This window comes from Aureobasidium pullulans (assembly GCF_000721785.1).
Source record: "Aureobasidium pullulans EXF-150 unplaced genomic scaffold scaffold_8, whole genome shotgun sequence".
NCBI classification, from domain to species: Eukaryota; Fungi; Ascomycota; class Dothideomycetes; order Dothideales; family Saccotheciaceae; genus Aureobasidium; species Aureobasidium pullulans.
In genome coordinates, this window is record NW_021941028.1 from 426,620 (window position 1) to 445,415 (window position 18,796).

At 49.0% G+C, this 18,796-nt stretch overlaps 4 protein-coding genes across 4 annotated transcripts; all 4 read right to left on the reverse strand.

Annotated features, from left to right (window-relative positions):
* Nucleotides 1–69: 69 nt before the first annotated feature.
* M438DRAFT_405220 (uncharacterized protein) lies at nt 70–4,002 on the reverse strand. Its single transcript, XM_029909773.1, has 2 exons — nt 3,792–4,002; nt 70–3,737 (listed from the first exon to the last, which is right to left on the reverse strand). The coding sequence occupies exons 1-2, from the start codon at nt 3,877–3,879 to the stop codon at nt 220–222; spliced, it is 3,606 nt and encodes a 1,201-aa protein (XP_029761062.1). The 5' UTR covers nt 3,880–4,002; the 3' UTR covers nt 70–219.
* Nucleotides 4,003–6,289: 2,287 nt separating this feature from the next.
* Nucleotides 6,290–8,254, reverse strand: M438DRAFT_295822 (MFS general substrate transporter). The gene is made up of 4 exons (XM_029901887.1): nt 7,735–8,254; nt 7,212–7,654; nt 6,708–7,154; nt 6,290–6,617 (listed from the first exon to the last, which is right to left on the reverse strand). Exons 1-4 carry the CDS (start codon nt 8,190–8,192, stop codon nt 6,487–6,489), a joined length of 1,479 nt encoding a protein of 492 aa, XP_029761063.1. The 5' UTR covers nt 8,193–8,254; the 3' UTR covers nt 6,290–6,486.
* A 403-nt stretch (nt 8,255–8,657) lies between these two features.
* On the reverse strand, nt 8,658–8,818 carry M438DRAFT_391970 (uncharacterized protein; the record flags this gene model as incomplete). The annotated part of the gene is made up of 1 exon (XM_029909086.1): nt 8,658–8,818. A coding segment is annotated over one exon (161 nt), but the record flags the coding sequence as incomplete, so codon positions are not given.
* A 541-nt stretch (nt 8,819–9,359) lies between these two features.
* M438DRAFT_396746 (general substrate transporter) lies at nt 9,360–18,352 on the reverse strand (the record flags this gene model as incomplete). Its single annotated transcript, XM_029909275.1, has 4 exons — nt 17,999–18,352; nt 17,690–17,947; nt 17,108–17,640; nt 9,360–9,861 (listed from the first exon to the last, which is right to left on the reverse strand). Exons 1-4 carry the CDS (start codon nt 18,191–18,193, stop codon nt 9,360–9,362), a joined length of 1,488 nt encoding a protein of 495 aa, XP_029761065.1. The 5' UTR covers nt 18,194–18,352.
* Between the last annotated feature and the right edge of the window lie 444 nt (nt 18,353–18,796).

Below are 18,796 nucleotides of genomic sequence, written 5' to 3' on the forward strand. Positions count from 1 at the left end.
CGCGTTCACTTTGCGCAAAGAGATTTACATGTCAAGAGTGCTAGGGAGATATTAATTATCAAGTATATCGGTTGAAACAAAGGAAATGTATACGGGAATTACATATTAGATAATGCCAACACGCAACAAGCAAATTAAGACTATAAAACATGCTGCGCAAAGATATATTTCTCTCAGTGGAGACCCTTCTCAGGAATGGTGGTTCATGTCGATTCTGAGTTATCGAAGAGGTCGTGNCGAAGACTGAGCCGAAGATGCATTACTGCTTGAAGGTGCGGCGCTTTGTGTCGACGAAGACTGAGCCGAAGATGCATTACTGCTTGAAGGTGCGGTGCTCGTGACTGAAGATGATTGAGTCGAAGATACTTCAGTGCTCGACTGCGTCGACGAGGATTGGGTGCTTGAAACCGAGCTACTCTGGCTTGCGGAAGACTGGGATGACGAGACACTAGCTGTAGACGATGCGCTTTGGGTAAATGATGATTGAGTTGCGGAAGGAGCAACGCTCTGAGCTGATGAAGACTCGGATACTGATGCGCTGCTCGAAGACAAAGTGGAGCTAGCTGTAGGAATTGTTGGCCCAGACGAAGATTGGGTTGCAGAAGAGCTGGTGGCGCTCTCACTTGGAGATAATCCTGTCGAGGAGGCTCCGGTGCTCGAAGGTGTAGAAACAGCGGCCTGAGTGGACGAAACCACACTGCTTGACGAGACGACGCTTTGAGTAGACATCGACTGAGCGTCTGATGAGCTTGATACTCCAGTGCTGGAAGGAGTGCTGCTTCCCATCGAAGATGGCTGAGTTGATGATACTTGAGCGCTGGCAGAGGTCGCGCTCTGGATCGACGAAGACTCTGTTGGTGAAACGCTTGTTGATGAGGAGCCATTGCTTGAAGGAGTGGCACTTGAAGATGTCTCAATGCTTGAGGTAGGTACGCTTGAGGACGCTCCAGTGCTTGAAGAAGCGGCGGTGGCGGAGGACACTTCACTGCTTGAAGTAGATGCTGTCTGCGAGATCTCGGTGCTGGTGGCTGAGACGATTGAGGATGATCCGCTGTTGGCTGATGAAGTCTCAACTGCTGTAGGAGAAGCAGAAGAGCTGGAACTAGACTCAGAAGAAGACGAAGCCGGTAGGGTAGTCTCTGACGACGAAGTGAAGGTTTCGCTGCTTGAGAACACGGAGGAAGAGGCCTGGGAAGTGGGTGCAGACGAAATGTCACTAGCAGACGAAGAGACATCGTTGCTCGAGACAGCTGACGACGTAACCTCAGGAGCCGATGTAGACGACACCTCGCTGCTCGAGGACGCTGACAAAGTAATCTCGGGAGTTGCTGCGGGGGATGAGACATCGCTGCTTGATATACTTGATGATGTAGACTCAGAAGTAGGATCAGAAGACACTGCGCTAGAGGTAGAAACCACTCCGATCGCCGGAGAAGGTGCAACGAAGCTGGAAGCAGATTCCGAGGGAGATGCAGATGAAGTGGCCTCGGGAGACACAGAGAACGAGACATCACTGCTTGACGCAGACGATGAAGTGGCTTCAGGAACAGTTGTGGAAGGAAGCTCGTCGGATGAAACAGATGATGACACCTCAGAGGCAGCCGACGAAGATGTTGTCGGGATAACGGCGTCAGAGGAAACTTCTGAAGTAGCGGTAGAAGTGACTGATGCGAAGTCAGAAGACTCGATGGAGCTAGTCATATCAGGAGATGCCGAAGACGAGGAGGCCGAGTCTGTAGTACTGGCTGTTCTAGAAACGACAGACGATACATCAGAACTGGCTGTCTCGGGTGTGGCCGATGAGGTGGTTTCGGGAGCAACGATATCGGTGGAACTGGTCATTTCGGCAGCGACAGCAGACGATTCGGTAGAACTAGCCTGGCTGGTCATTGCTGAGCTTGCAGAAGACTCTGTGGAGCTGGTTGTTTCAGGCGCAACAGCGCTCTGCTCAGACGAACTTGTAACCTCAGTCTGAGCAGTGGAGGTAGTGCTGCTGACCTCACTATCAACAGCAGAGCTGCTGGTAGCCTCAGCTTGTGCAGACAAGCCGGTGCTGGTAGCCTCGTTCTCGACAACAGAATTGGTACTGATAGAGGCATCAGTCGATGTGGCTTCGGGGGCAACCAGAGTCTGTTCAGTAGAGCTGCTAACGGGAGCATCAGTTTCGAGGGCAGAGCTGGTGGCTGTTGAGATTATGGACTCGGCGGTCGTGACCTCGGGCACAACAGATGAGCTTGTGGTTGGGACTCCGGCATCGACAGCAGAGCTTGTGGTCTCGGCCTGAACGGAAGTGCTCGTAACTTCTGGCTCTACGGATGAACTTGTAGCAGCATCGTCAACAGTGCTCGTGGCCTCTGCTCCGCTTGTTGCGCTAGTGGTAGGAGCATCCGTCTCAATAGCAGAGGTGTTGGCAGCGGCATCTGTCTCTTGGGCGATGGAGCTCGACTTTGACTGGTCATCCACGCTAGAAGACGACGAAGATGAAGAAGAAGCGACTGGGACAATAGTAGAAGTTTCGACAACGGTGGTAGTACCGAAGCTGCTGCTACTTCTGCTGGTACCGACGGGAGCAACAACGGCCGAGGAGCTAGGTACTGCAGCTTTTGACGTGCTAGAACTGATGATCTTAGAGGAGCTGGAGGTAATCGCTACGGGTGAGCTACTGCTGACAACAGCCTTGGAAGAACTGCTGCTCACGATAGCCTTGGAGGAACTGCTACTGATGATTGACTTTGCAGAACTGCTGCTGACCTTGCCGGATGAACCGAATGAGCTGCTCACCTTGTTGGATGAAGTAGCGACTATGGGCTTGGTAGAGCTGGTGATGACCTTGCTCGACGAGGTCATGATAGGCTTGATAGAACTGCTGCTAATCTTGCCAGAAGATGTGACGGGCTTGGCAGAGCTAGTGAGAACCTTACTCGAGGAAGAGCTCTTTGAGACAGGTTTGGCAGAACTGGTAACCGTGTGGCTCGACGACGAAGACGTCTTAGAGATGGGCTTGACCGAGCTGCTGAAAATCTTCGACGATGATGAGCTTTTCGAGACAGGTTTGACCGAGCTGCTGCTGATCTTGCTGGACGACGAAGTCTTGGAGACAGGTTTGACTGAGCTGCTCACGACCTTGCTTGATGATGAAGACTTGGAGACAGGCTTGATCGTACTGCTGGTAATCTTTGATGACGACGAAGTTCTGGCAGAACTGCTGGACTTTGATGAACTCTTGGATGATGATGACTTTGATGAAGTAACGGGCTTGACTGTCGACGAGGTGGCCTTCTTGGTCGAAGAGGACGAGGTGACCTTCTTGGTGCTTGATGCCGACGTCGCTTTGTTGCTGCTGATTGTAGCCTTGGCTACAGTCGCCTTGCCCAGAACACACTGACAGGCATTAAAGAGTTCTTGAGGAGTAAGACCAGAGACGGCAGAGAGGTTTTTAGAGGTTGTGCCATAGTAGGTACAGAATGCCTTGGGGTTGGAGAACTGAGCGTTGACAGCCTTGAGGTCGGCAGCATCACAAGTCTTCGAACTTGCATTGGCTGCAACATCCCGCTTGGGTGCTGATTTATCACTAGAGGCGGTGATAATACACTTGCAGGCCTGGGACACGGCACTAGCACTGAGTGTGGTGATTGGAGAAGACGAACCCACGCCAACGACATTGTAGAATTCGCAGAAGTAGGCAGTGTTGGTTTTGATGGCAGATTTGACAGCTGCGATGTCGCTGGCCTTGCAAGCTAGGTTCCGGTTAGCATTCCGATTGTGCATATATTCTTTTGCAAGAGTCTTACTGGCGCGAGCATTGAGCTCAAAGTCGATTGGGGAGGCAAAAGCTACCGGAAGGGCGGCGAAGGCCGAAACGAGAGTGACGGCACGCATCTTGTATAGATGGGCCTGAGTTGGTGTTAGACCTGTAGGGGAATGAACGAAACGAGTGAGTTGGCTTTGAGGGCTGGAGATGGCATGATGATTGTACTTATGTCAGGCTTGAGTCAGCGAGAGAAGTCATAATAGCATTGACATATCCATCGATGGACTAACCCGGCCAACAACAAACTGTCATGAAGCCACTCATCTGCCTGGTCTTGACCACCAGCGTGCAATAGTCCAAGCCGTGTGTACAGTTGTGTATGGGTGCCATGAATCGTCGTCGAATGTCACAACGGTTCTGAGATGATTCTCTGCCTCTGGAAGCATGACTTTGGTCGCCGCTGAGTCCGTGTCATCGTGCCGTTGTGTTGAAGCGTAGGTAGGCTGAAGAAATCTACAACGGTTGGACGTTGAAGTACAGAAAGTCGGTTGATGGATGGAACAAGGATGAGGAATCAGGAAGAGCTGGCCAGCCATCGAACACAAACGAGGACTCGGGAAGCTGTAGCCAGGAGCTCTTTCCGTTTCTACAGGTACAATACCGAAAGCGTCTGGAGCCGATCCATTCCCACGGTGTCGCGATCTCGGATGCATTGCAATGCTCAGAACATCAGTAGCCAGGGCAAGTAGGAGGTTGCGACAGGCTTCGAGAAGAAAATTCGAACCATCTATATTGAAGTCAAATCTTGATCTAACAATCGCTTCCGACTCAAGTTAAAGTTGAGCTGCTGAATGGTGCAAGATGTGAGACTCGATTTTCCCCAAGTCGAGCTTGAAGATTCGGCAAGAAACCATGTGGGTGTTAGTAACATTCACGTCTGTCAGTTTCAAACGATTCCGATTGGCTGGCCCCTGCAACGGTTGACAACATGGAAGCGGACCTCAACTTCTTTTCTGCATCAACATCTGGCTCGAAGCGCCGTTGTAACGACCACCTCGTGGGTAAGTAGTCGCAACGATATGTTGTTACTACTGCCCCTGTTTGCCGACACAGGTGTGGTATTCGTCATCGCCCACGGCTGGCCTCGTCAGTTCACCTAACTCAACGTGGCAGTGGCAATCCGCATCCTCTGCAAGTCACCATCCGGTGGAAATTGTCCAAGGGAGTTGCGACAGTTGACCTGTACATGTACCCCAGAGTTCCGACTTACATGCGACTTGCTCGTGCTTTGGTTCGCAACTCCTTGTGTGTCAATATTGACCAGAACACATTAGCCGGCAGTCGCGATTGAGGCCTGGCTTCTAGTGTTGAAACATGACTGAACGATGCACATGCCATCGACGCTTGGCTCACACTCTCCTTGTTCCAAATTGCCTCTGCTCAAATCTGATCTCTGCACTCGACTGAAGGTGCATTCGGCTTGGAAAAGTAGTTTCGCGATAAAGTGTACTGCCAGGTCTACCTTTGGAAGCCGCCGCGAAAAAAAAAAACGACCCATGGGGCACCGACATGTTCAGCCCTCAGCTGAGAACACACAAGCCTCAACCGGTAGTGGCCATAAACTCTGTTCCTCTTTCCATGCCATGATTGCCCCTCCACAACGACATCTACCTGGGTACAATGCTGATCTGGAAGAAAATAAGTCTTCAAATGTTGTCCGAATAAGCCGAGGAATCACTTCCACTCAACTGTAATGCATCATGCAGGCGCTATCAAATTCATCCCCGACATTCGATGCTGACAGACGGCTGTTCTTACCGACGGTGAACGTCTACCTATATCGGACGAACGACATCTCGGGACGGATGTGTGCGTTGGGTCCTTCACCTGAACATGTTCTCCTACCCTGATCCTCCTCACAAGAGAGGCGTATCGTTATACAGGTGCGCCATACCGGCCTGGGGACCCGGAGCTGCCGATTTCCTTCGAAGCATACCCTTATGCTGCTACAAACTCTTAACGGCAAGACTGAACTTACACATAGCACCGAATAGTACTGCGGACCAAGGTCCTCCGAGAACAAGAGCGTCAATCTTCCCTTTGACTCACAGCTGAAGACATCGTCTTCTTTCAACGGTACCAAACTTTGCGAGGTTGAGATTACAAACTACACATCTCGCTTATAACTTGATACTCCGCATCGAGCACATAAGTTGTCGCCAAGGATCTTTATTGACCAAGGCTGAGCTGAGGTTCACACCGGTCTGTCGGATGTCAACTTTTCACCATATAATGAGAGGCATCAGATTGTGCTAACGGTAGTATTGCATGCACCATCGTCTCTACCTAAGCAGACAACACATCCCTAGCCTGCCAGCGCGACTTGTAGATCCTTGATGCTAACAAGTTTCTCGCGAAACACAGCTGAGAACGTAAGATAGCGTACAACGCAGCCATTCCATATAAGATGCTTAACGTTGTTGACATACTCAAACTTCTGGCTCTGCGCAGCTTGAGGGGCGAAGCCGTCACGTTTCGGTTGTGCTATCGATGAGTCGAGTGTGGCTGATGAAAATCTCTGGAGTGTTACCTGCGAGAAGGATGGCTTTAGTTGACGCAGTATCTAGAACTTGGTCCTCGTTCAAGTTGTGATCATGAAAATGAGACTTGTTATGTATACAACATACTGCTCAGAAGCAAGAGCTGGTCAAAGAAAATTGCAGATTATCCAAATGTTATCTGCACCCTCGCTCTTTTTCCCTTGCCAGCTCCTGTGCTAGGATACTTTTTTCCAGCAGCTTTTTACCATACATCCAGAAAAGAAAAGGTATAATACTCATTATTGCAGCCACGAAACCCAATAGACCTGGGATTAAGAATTAGCATAGAACGGTGTCGAATACGAGAAATCGGCCCAACTCGGCGATCAGAGGCCGAGTACTTTAATTCTACTTACTGCTCGCCCAACCGACTCCTAGAGCATCATACATGGGCACTGCGGCAAAAGGCAATGCCGCACCCATGATCTGTCTTGTTAAGCTTGACGCTGCATTCGCCGAGGATGTATAACTCGCATACCCATCGACCAAATAGTTCAACAATGCATTGAAGTTCAACGTATATCCCAAACCATAGAGAACTCCTGATAGTACAGAGCTAGACCAGTGGACTGAAGGCCGTGACGTCCATGCGCTCCAGAAGAGGGATGTCACGATTAATGGGCCAGAGATGCAAGCAGCCGGGAGTCTTCTGGCACCGTGATGTTTTGTCCACGGTGAATCTTGAGAGCAGGCGTTGAGGTAGACGTGTTCGATGAGAATGTTGACCGGGAAGGCGGAGAGGGTGCCGACAGCGATTGGGATGAAAGCAAGACCTTTCTCACCCGTGTTGAAGCCGTATATGTCTAATTTACTTATGTCAGTATCCACTATGGTGAAAAGCACCTTGAGGTTGGTTATACCTTGGAAGATAATGGAGTAAGACTGTAAGTAGATGTACAGGATAGAATACTGAAAAGCCAGGTACAAACAAGATCCGAGAACAAGTGGCTCTCTGCACAGCATCCTGACAGGACGAATGAGAACTTTGGTGAGAAGATTTTGCCAGATGAATGTATCATCTTCGTGAGGTCCACGTGGTAAATCAGTTTCCTCTGTTTTGCGGATCTTTTTTGCTCGCTTGTCTAGTATGGTTCTGGAATTGGTCTCTGGGATTAGGAAAAGTACACCCAAGAAACATATTCCACCATAACCGAGTCCGATCCAGTAAGACAGCCGCCAGTTGTCGAAAACAGCAAAGCCAGAGATCAAAGGACCGAGGGTGGATCCTAGAGTGGTAGCCATGTTGTACCAAAGGAGTGCGCGGCCACGGCGCATGTCATCAGAGTAGAGATCAGCGCAAATCCTAGAAAGAGAGATAGGTCTTAGAACAATTTCCATCATGGCAAGTTCGATGAAGCTGCCAGGATTGTTACTTTATCTCACCCACTAACTGTGGCCGGCGCGCCTGCGGAGAAGAACCCGTTCAATAACCTAAAGACATTGAAGGCCGCCCAATTCGGTGCAAGTGCACAAGCCATCATCCAGATCATATAAAAGACTATCGTCGAGAGATTGACCGGTCTCCTGCCATAGTTCTCGCTCAATGGTGCCAGTGCGGTATTACCGATAAAATAGCCCACCAGATAGATTGAAACTGGAAGAACCTCCCAACCGTATGCTTCAGGTAGGCCAAAATCCCGGAGAGTTGCCTTGGCACCTCCAGATGCTAATGATGTGCCGCATGTACTACTCGTCGTGAGCAGTACTGCTATGCTGAGGATGAGGATCTTGCGCGCCTGTGAGAAATTTTGTGGATTGAGTGACGGGTCATCGTCGAAAGTGAGCGTCTTCTCCAAACCTTTGGACTCGATGTTTTTCTCAACATCGATCTGTCCCGCCATTTTCCCCTCGTGTCCCACCGAAGAGATTGGTGAAATGCCTACACATATTAAGGAGTACCTGCAGTTGTTATACACGATATTGGTTTAGAGTTTCGCTCATGACGCGGATGTGAAGTCGGCCGTTAGAACTTCAGCCTCCAGTCCATTTGCTGTATGCGGAAGTGCCAAAGGCCATCAAGTCCGACCTCGCAAAGGCGCATGCTGCTAGAGCCAAACTGAGGTTGATCAACAAGGGTGATGAGCGAGGATTGTGGGCCAAAGATAGGTGGACAACATTCAACGCGTACAAGTCAGGTCTCCTGTGACGCGATTTACTTGTTTCTTGTCGGGTCAGTGGATTATGAGAGGACGTGCGGACATCAAACTGTCGATGTTCGGAACGCACGTTGATATCTCAACTCAAGGCACAGCTTCAGATTGAATATCGAGATGCCTGAATTTCAGAGGGAAAGGAGCAAATTCGTGATGGAGGACCAAAAAAGTATCGCTGTGTACCGAAGCAAAACGTACAGCAGCAGGGATTCCCACGTGGTCACCCACCGTAGTACTAATCTGCCGTTCAACTGCTTATGTATGGCAGAGCGGACGGGATGCCCAGTTTTCAGCTGACTGTGGCCGTACGTGAAAGAGCAGGCAAGTTCATCGTTTATAATGCCCAAATTGCTGGCCGCGTACCTATCAGATCATGAGAGATGTGAGAAAAGACTCGTGCCAGTCTTCTTCCCTACAAAAATATGATTGGCTCATCAGTATTGGATTGTTTCCAGTGTAACCTGGTTTTACGGTCCGCTCAAAATGACTCGGACTTTCTGTAGAGTAGATGTCTGTATACTTACTGATCAATCGCGACCTCCAGGATGTGTTTCGGCTAGCTCGTTGGCTGTCGGACCCTGTTATTCTTCTTTCCCGCGCCATCGCGACTTTTACTCTCTCCTTTGCGATGAGAACGCTGAATCGAACGAGTCAAACACTAGATAGATGCTTGATGAGTTTCACAGGTTGGAAGTAATAGACAAGTCAACAAGTTGTAGCTCGACACATGGAAGGCTTGGAATCCTCGCTTTCAGATGTACATGCGCGACTTCGTTAAGATAGACGGCTGGTATGGTCGAAAAGAGTCAATTCATATATACATTTATTGTTCTAAGATCTCAGAAAATCGTCTGTCTAATCGTTATCCTTGACATCGATGATGGTCTTCTTGAATTGTCTGGCAGGAGTCTTGCGGTTGAACAAGATATCAAGCTCACGGTACGAGCGACCCTTGAGCTCGGGAAGGAAGAAGTAGGCCGACAGCCAGCAGATGACGGCAGTGGAACCCCAAACGTAGCCACACTTGCCAGCAAGGTTCCATCCGGTAGGGTTGAGGAGCTTTGAGGCCAGGTAGATCATAGGAATCTCAGCAACATAGTACGCGGCACGACCGACACCCGTGGACAGGGCACGAAGACGAACGGACGAAGTCTCGGCGATGATAGAGTACGAGATGGGTCCGAGAGTACCAGCGTAAACGAAGGAGATGATAATACCGAGACAGGCCTGAGCATAGTTGGTACCGTTGGTTTGCTTAACAGTAGCGCAGACACCGAGGATGAATAGCATGGTAGCGTTGAATGCAGTGCCGTAGAGGTAAATTGTACGGCGACNATATCTTTGATCTAGAGCTTTGCTGTTTGCCTACAGCTACAGTTCTTTGTTTGATAGCTAGTTATATAGCCGTAGCTAGTCCCATAGATCACAGAGAATTAAGCACTCTGTTACTCTTCCACTTATTCAAGTGGTTATGAGCTCGTGCTGAGTAACCGCCTCGCAGTCACTTAGCTATTTTATCCTTCTTCAATATCATCTTAAGTGGTGTAACCGCCAGTGCCCGATGATAGCCATGGCGTCATCCACCCCTACATCCACTAACGCTTCCGAGCTTTTCGGCCACGGCCGTGTAGAAACTTTATCCGGACAAACCAACTACGTTCGCTAGTACAGAGACCTGAAGGCCATCGCTCAGACTAGGAACCTCTAGTCTCTCATCTCTAGTGAGGAGGACGTACTGGAACGTCCTAAGCGTCCTGTCAAGCTACAATTAGTCTCCGTATCCGTTCGCACTACTCGCAGCAAGGCCAAGGCCGCGACGACCGATGCTATCCCCGAAGATAGCAAGGATGGAGTCACTCTCCCTACCAACATCGTCTCCGATAGCTATAAGGAGGCAGTTGAAGACTACAAGCTCTCCATCCAGGAGTATCGTCTCGATCTGGACGAGTTTAAGAAGCAGGATGCTCGCCTTCGTCTCGCTAAAGGTCTGCTATCCATGTCTGTCGACCCGGCTATCCGCAGTACTATCGCCGAGATTGACAACCCTCACGACGCTCTCATAGAAATCAAATCTGTTTGCTAGATGTCAGATGCTCGCGCTCTAGGAATCGCCCTCTCCAAGCTCGAGGACCTTAAATTCACTAGGAACGACACCGTATCGACCTTTATGAATAACGTCATTCTCCTACAAAACGACATCAACGAATTAGACGGCAGCTACTCCGATTACCAGATCATCGCCAAAGTTATTCGCAGTCTTCCCTTAACCTTCTCGCTCACCGTCTCCCACTAGAACATGTTCGCGGGAACTCCCTCACTGCCTAACACCGTAAAAGAGCTCTACTCTTAGCTCTTGAGCGCCGAGGCTCAACAACCTTAGAAGCCTACTCGCGCTACCGAACCTCGCCCTAAGAATGCACGTAACGCATCCGACAAGCCCGCTAATCGTCTTCTGTCCTGTTGCAACAAGTACGGCACTCATAAGGAAGAGGACTGCTAGAGTCTCCATCCGGAGCTACGCAACGACGCCTCCAAATCTCCGCCTAAGCCTCGCGCCAACGCGGTAATCAGTCTAGACAACAAACCTGATAAGAAGAAAGACAAGGATAAGGAAAAGAACAAGAAGCCTTTAAAGGTCACCGTACAGGCACTCGTCGGCAACCGTAAGTTGTTTGAAGCCCTTTGCTCTAAGGCGTTTGAGACAGATCTTGATCTGACTCTTACTCTTGTAATCAACACACCGCTTCCTTTCAGTGACGATGATTTCGACCTCGTTCGCATCCCTGGTGCTTATCCTGAGAGTATCTCTTTAGATTCTACTGTGTCTTCCTCTAACATGTGGCAGGATCTTATTGACAGCGAGTTGGCTTCGCTTGCTGACTCCTCTAACTCTTACGTACTCACTCTTGAGCGCATTGCCTCTAACAATCCTCAAATTGTCGATGCCCCTGCTGTTACCTCAAACTTGGATGCTCCTGCGGCTTCAGCTTTCATCATGGTCCCTTTTGAAGATTCTCCGAAGGCTACATGTGATCTTCATCTTACCCACTCACCTTTCGGCATTAATCTGGCTCCCTCGTCTTTGCTCTAAGCTCTGTCGCTCAAACACGACACCCCTGCCTCTAACACATCGTCCTTCGTGTCTCTCACTTCCTCCGAGGAGGTCGCTCTTACCGAGGCCATGGATATATATGTCATAAGCCGCGACGATGACGAGGCTTAGCTTTAGCTGCAGCGCGAACTGCAACAATCAATCGCACACGACGAATCCGAAGGTACACCTACCTCTTCCTCTCTTCTTCCTGCAACATTCACTGATTCACTGTTCCAGACTACACCTTCTGGGTCGGAGGCGTCCTCAATCGCCTCTTCTAGGACGGATGAGGCATAGACGGATTAGTGTTATCAGGAGAAGGGGAAGAGGGTACTAGCATCTATGATGGTGTTAGAAGGTGTGAACCTTGAAGGAAACGCGTGGATAGCAGATTTAGGAGCAAGCATCTCCCTTACAAATGACAAAGCTTGGTTTGACAAGTTTCGTCCCTTCTCTTTTCCTATGGGTACCGCAGCAGGTGATAAAAACCTCCTCATTGAAGGCGGTGGTACAGTCACACTGCAACTTGACATTGGTGATGGTGAACTAGTTGCACTTGAACTTCGTAACGTTGCATACGCACCTACAGCACGCTGCAATATCCTTTCTCTTTCGTACATTGCATAGAAGGCTAGACTTCGCGGATCTTGGTCACGAGACGAACTCACCATTACTACTGCGCATGATATCCTTATTGGAATTGCACCAGCGGTCGAAGGTCTCTATCACCTATAGCTTGCACCCCACTCCTATCCCGTTCTACCTCCTCGGGCTATGTTAACTCACGTGGATGATCAACAAATCCACGGTAACGAGTCTAACGACGGGGGAGAATCTAGGGATAGGGGAGATTCTCACAATGGGGGAGATTCTCACGATGGGGGAGATGCTGATGACGACAGCACGTCCGAACAGGGCAATAACGCTCGAAGTCAAACCACTCAGGATGTTAACTTGCCTGACGGTGCTGAAACACAGGACGTGTCTACCTCTTCTGACCTTGAGGATGAATCATCAAACCCTGGCTCTGTTCCTGAAACCGACAATCCTCCACCATCTCCTCCGCCATTTCCAACTCCCGAAGTCGATATCGACTATGACGATCCTGTCTAGACATGGCATCGTCGACTTAGTCACCTTAGTTTCGACAATATGATCAAACTTCTCAAAGTTGCAGAAGGAATTGATCTTACGGAACAACAGATTAAAGCCAGAATCAAGATGATATGTCCGGTCTGCGCTACGACAAAGGCAGTCAATCGGGTCCCTAGGGATCCTGCAACTCATCGACGCCAGAATCTTGGAGAACTCGTCTACATTGATATGTGGGGCCCGTACCCTGTACGTGCACTTGATGGCACCTACTACATTCTCGCACTTATCGACGATGCCACACGCTTTACGTGGACCGAGCGTCTGTCTACAAAACATCAACTACCTGCAGCCCTCAAGAAATTGCACAAACGCATTGAACGTAGACACTCTGTCACTATTGCTACTTATCGGTTCGACAACGAGCTTCCTAAATACAATAAGGTCGTTCGCTGGGTTGAGAAGCATAGTGTTACCATAGAAAAAGCCGTTCCGTATCAGCACTACATGAATGGTGTGGTAGAACGTGGTTTCCGGACAGGACGTGAACGTTCCTCCGCTATGCTAAGAGAAACTCACTTAGCAGGCCGCATTGCAGACATCATTGGCCGAAGAACGCAAGAAACACTGGCCAATTCCTCCATTCCTAAAGAACTTTGGCCTCAAGCTTTTGAGCTTGCTGTGTAGTTAAAGAACAGGGCTCCATCTAGGGCTCTTAAAGGAAAAATCACACTATGGGAAGCCTTGTATGGCTCAAAACCTGATCTCTCCAAAGAGAAAATCTTCGGGAGTAGACTGTATCTTACATCTCCTCCTGAGCTCCGCCAAAAGACCCTTCTATTGCCTCGTGGCCGCTTGCTTTACTTCGTTAGCTACGAATCAGAGGCTGTCGTTGTTGCCTACAACTCGGATGCAAAGAAAATCGAGAGAGTCTCGTCCGTCCGAGTTGATGATGGTGTCGGTACACACGACGTTCACGATCAGCCCTCGTTCCATGATCGTACTACACAGGCTCAACAAGCTCTCGATAGCGATTTCAGTGTCCCTGACGACGTCCTAGACCCCTCCCTTGCATCTGACGGGTACGATCAGGTCGGCGGAGACATTTCTTCTAGTATCTCTGACTAGGGAATGGATAACACCGCTGACCGTCATGCGCAAGATCAATTTAATGAAGATGATCTCTACGGAGCCACCCCTATCCGTCAACAATCCCCTGCTTCTCCTCGTATTGATGGTCATGTGCATAACAACGCAAACATAGATCTCACTGAGGAATCACCTTTCGTTCTACTAAGCGCTTCATCCGAGTCTGAACACCCCTCTGCTACAGAAGCGCCAGTTACTTCACATTACTTCTTCGGCAAAGGAAAGAAGAAAGTCGTGAACATGGTTTTTCGTGATCCGGACGAAGCCTTTGCAGACCAGGCATGGTACTCTGCCCGGATGGCTATCGCCTTCTAGCTGATCTAGTCACGAAAAGACTACAGTCGCAGCAACTCCTTTCGTCTTAAGATCTTCCGTGCTATGTTCCCTACTGTGACACACAGTGATGAGAAATTGATCCACCTTGGTAATAAGTTTCGCTAGATGAAAGTCGCGGGCAAGAGAGTGAACAGATCTTTTTCCTTAAAGAAACTCCGACAGGAAGTTAACGGTCTCATCGATGGCCTTGTGGCCACTCAGTCCTTGTCCAATACCGAATTGCATACATTCTCTCCGAAGGAGCTTATGTTTTTCGACGAAGTCGCAGGAAACTATAACAAAGTCGCGTCTCTAGATCTCTACAACGATATCTTCTCAGATCTCTTTGCTAGTGGCGACAAACTTCGTATGGCTCCTTACACCCGCAGGTTTAATGCTGCCAAAGTCAACCTTACTTTCAAGCCAAATGAAGAACAAGCTTTACGCCGGTTGGTACTCTAGGACATCAAAGACTCTACAGCGCTTCACAAGTACATTCCGGGGACTGAAGTTCCGAATAGGAAACCTGTCCTTCAGAAGTGCAATTCATGCAAACATGCAAATATGGCATGTATCGGGAAGCCCTGCATATATTGTGTCCAAACCGGTAGGCCTTACACCTTCGACATTGCAGAGAACGTCTTTCATCGCTACTACCCGGACGATATTAAACCTAAGTGGACGAATTTGCCTAATCCGGAGTGTTGCTACAATTGCGATCGCCTGTCACGTTAGGGAAGAAAAACCTATTACGGAGACGGGGGCTCCCCTTGCAACGAGTGCATCAAACAAGCTAAGAAGTATTCCGAAACATCTCCGAACTGTACGCGACCATTGCCGGACGGAGGCTATCTTGTTGCTTCTACAAATACCGAGTACAGCAGTCAGTTAAGAAAGACAAAGCGCGCAGAGCGTAAAGCTGCTCTACATGCTAACCTAGATAAGGAGGAGTCATCTAAGTACAGTGACTCCACTTCGGACTCTAAAGAAGAAGAAGACAGCGACGCTGGAGATCTGGATTTGGATCTTAATTTAGGTGCTCCCATTACTAAGGAGTTCATTAAGGACGCTGCGTTGAAATCATCTAAGCGTCTCTAACAGTGGGCGCACGATTCCACCACGCATTCAGAAACGCCTAAATCTCCTACTGCGCCTACAAACACTGAGGGTCATGACAGTCAATCTGGAGACGAAGCCGACTCTGACGAAAAATTGTCTGCAATTGAGAAGATTCGATCTTTTCGTCACATCATAGCACTTGCCGTGAGACTAACCTAAGAACATCACCCTGACCTATTTCTCACTCGGCTGTCTCAAACATCGGCGACAAAGATGTTTCTTCTTACCTTACCGTCCTTAACCACATCTTCCGAACCACGCACACATAAACAAGCATTGTCTATGCCTGATGCACACCAATGGAAACTGGCCATAGAAGATGAGTATATAAGTCTGCTCCAAAACAACATATGGAACGTTGTTTTACGTCCTCATGGAAAGAAGATCTTGTCTACTCGATGGGTCTTTAAGAAGAAGCTGGCGCCTGATGGATTAGTAGCTAAGTACAAAGCTCGGTTCGTTGTTCGTGGTTTTACTTAAGTGGAAGGCCAAGATTACGACGAGACCTATGCTTCGGTTGTTAAAGCCACATCGTATCGTCTTTTGTTCGCTCTTCAAGCAAGATACGGCTAGAAGTGTCACTAAATGGATGTTAAGACGGCTTTCCTACATGGCGACATTGAACATGACCTTTACATCCAACCCCCTAAAGGTTTTCTACACCCCGTAGATTATGTCCTTCATCTCAACAAGGCTCTCTATGGACTGAAACAATCGCTAAGACAATGGGCGATCCACTTGTCAAATTTCTTGACTGACAATGGCTAGGTCCCCTCCAAATACGACCCTTACATCTTCATTCACCAAGGACCTCGCCCTATGTTTATTGACGCCTACGTCGATGACATCAAGATCTTCGCTAAGACAGATGCGGAAATTGAATCAACGAAGGCTCTATTGAACAGCAAGTTCTCCATGACAGATCTGGGCTCTTGCTCTTACTACTTAGGTCTACATGTTGAGCAGCGTGATAACGGTGATATTCATCTACATCAAGCTGCATACATCCACCAGGTCCTTGAGCGTTTCGGCATGCTCGATATTCACCCATGCCATATCCCTATAAGGACTGACTGCAAGTTGACTAAGAATCTTGATGCTCCAAAATCAAAGGCATTCATTACGCTTTACCAAAGCAAAGTTGGGTCACTACTCTATCTGTCCTGCATTGCACGTCCAGATATCGCCGAGGCTGTGGGAGTCGTTTCTAGGTTCAACTCCAATCCTAGTGACCCTCACATGGCCGCTATTAATCACATATTAGCCTACATAAAAGCCACCCTAACCCTGGGTCTTCACTACGCGTCGGGGAACTAGAGCAACCTGCATGCATACTCTGATGCAGATTGGGGTGGTTGCAAGGATACCGCTCGCTCCACTAGCGGCTAGGTTGTGATGCTCTTAGGAGCTCTAATTTTATGGTCGTCGAAGCGTCAAAAGGCAGTTGCCCTCTCAACCTACGAATCGGAATACATTGCAGCTCACAAAGCTGCTCAGGAACTCGTATGGCTAACCGGTCTTCTGCAAGAACTTAGAATGCATGATATCGCCACCTCAAATGTTCCTCTGCACATAGATAATGAGGCTGCTTTAAAGCTCACTCGTAATCCGGAGTTTCATGACCGCTCTAAGCACATTAACATCAAATTTCACTACCTTCGCGAGCTGAATCTTGCCGGAGTCATCAGTACTCGGTATGTTAACACAAAGGNATATCTTTGATCTAGAGCTTTGCTGTTTGCCTACAGCTACAGTTCTTTGTTTGATAGCTAGTTATATAGCCGTAGCTAGTCCCATAGATCACAGAGAATTAAGCACTCTGTTACTCTTCCACTTATTCAAGTGGTTACCAGCAAAGTTCTGAGACATGTAGATGAAACAGGTGATGAGTGTACGTCTGAGATCGTTGCCCTTAAACAAGTCAGTGAGCTTGGGAGCGCCTCCAGCTTGAGCCTCGATCTCAACAGTTCGCTCCATCATGGCAAGAGTCTCCTCGTTGTTGCCCTCGCGTTTGCTTCCAAGGCGCTTGATTGAGCGAAGAGCTTCCTCCTTGCGTCCGCGTCTGATAAGCCACCACGGAGATTCAGGTGAAAGCCAAACGAGAACCAAAAGAGGAACAGGGAAGATCCATTGGAGGGCGATAGGAACTCTCCAAGCCCACTCGTCGTTACGTTTGTTGTAAGAGTATGTTGCGGCAGCGACGATGATGGAACCAATTGACCATGACATCTGCAGAGTAGCCGTGCAGGCACCACGGAGCGCTAGGGGTACAATTTCGGACGCATATGCAGGAGAGTTGGCGATGAAGAAGCCCCATGGAATACCCTCCAGTGCTTGGCCGACTACAAGAAGTGCGAGCGAGTTGGCCTGAGATACGTTTAGTCGATAGCTGTGGTGTAGTGTTCATTTCACTTACGAAGAACGAGACAAAGATGGTGAGAATCATGAGAATCAGACCCAGGATGGTAGTCCATCGGTAACCGATACGGTTGGTGATAGGTCCAGCGAGGAAGACACCAACAAAGGCACCACATTGACCGGCTTGGAAAAGGGCGCTCTGCCACTTGGTAGGGATTGAGAACTCTCCAGCCGCAACCATAACACCGTACTTTTGCTGGAAAGCACCGAGGGCAACGAAGTTACCGTTCAGGAACATGTCGAATGATTCCATGACCTTCAGAGAGTCAGTGACCGTTCTCGACAATCGTCGATATCCTCAACTTACAATAGTAAAGCACATGATGAATGCCCAGAGACAGGCCCAAGGATAACTTTTGACAGCCTCCCACATGCCCATCTCATGCTCGCGAGTTTCGGCTTCGTATGCATTGCCCAAGACTTCCTTGTCGCCCAAAACTTCGGCGTGGAAAGCGGAGGAGTCCTTGAGGTCGTTGACCTTCTCATCGTGTAACGACGACATGTTGCTCTGGTTGATATTTGTCCGTGTCGATGTGGAGAGATGAGAATAGAACAAATTCTGGATGGGCAGAGAGGTCTTATAGAGATGCGGACGTCCCCACAAGGCCCATGGGGAAGCTCTCCATAATCCAGATTGCAATCAACCGTATCAACAAACCCTAGCTACCAGGAAGTGGTCAATGTTGCTCATGTGGATACCATGGTGAAAGTTGGGGTCGTTGGTTAGCGACGGCGATGATACGGCATGACACGCGGGAACGCATTTTCCCGGAAGTGGATCTATGGGCACGGATGGGCTCACTATCAGTAAATAATCATGAGCCATCATAACATGATGTGTTCTTCATGAAGTATGTAGAGAGTACTCATGGCTCTTATACGGACTCTTGATAGACGCCTGCAATATTCAAGCCACGTCTGCGCCTTCAAACAGCCTACAAGCGCGGAAGTTGGATGTAGAAAAGGAAGGAAAGACTCACCGAAACTCTGTTTCCCCGTTGGCCCCCAGCCCGCTAAGCTCCCCAAGCAAGACAAAGCAACCGAGTCAAGTCATTTCGATGCTTGTCGAAACCCGCTAAGACCTCACTAATGCTTGTGGTGGAGC

What these genes read in the sequence shown, in the direction of transcription:
- M438DRAFT_295822 (XM_029901887.1), bottom strand. Translation starts at nt 8,192, where the DNA reads ATGGCGGGACAGATCGATGTTGAGAAAAACATCGAGTCCAAAGGTTTG. An exon ending in GCGCCGGCCACAGTTAGTGG is followed by an intron (nt 7,655 to 7,734) that starts GTGAGATAAAGT and finishes CTCTCTTTCTAG; the next exon opens with GATTTGCGCTGATCTCTACT. An exon ending in AGGAGTCGGTTGGGCGAGCA is followed by an intron (nt 6,618 to 6,707) that starts GTAAGTAGAATT and finishes TCTTAATCCCAG; the next exon opens with GTCTATTGGGTTTCGTGGCT.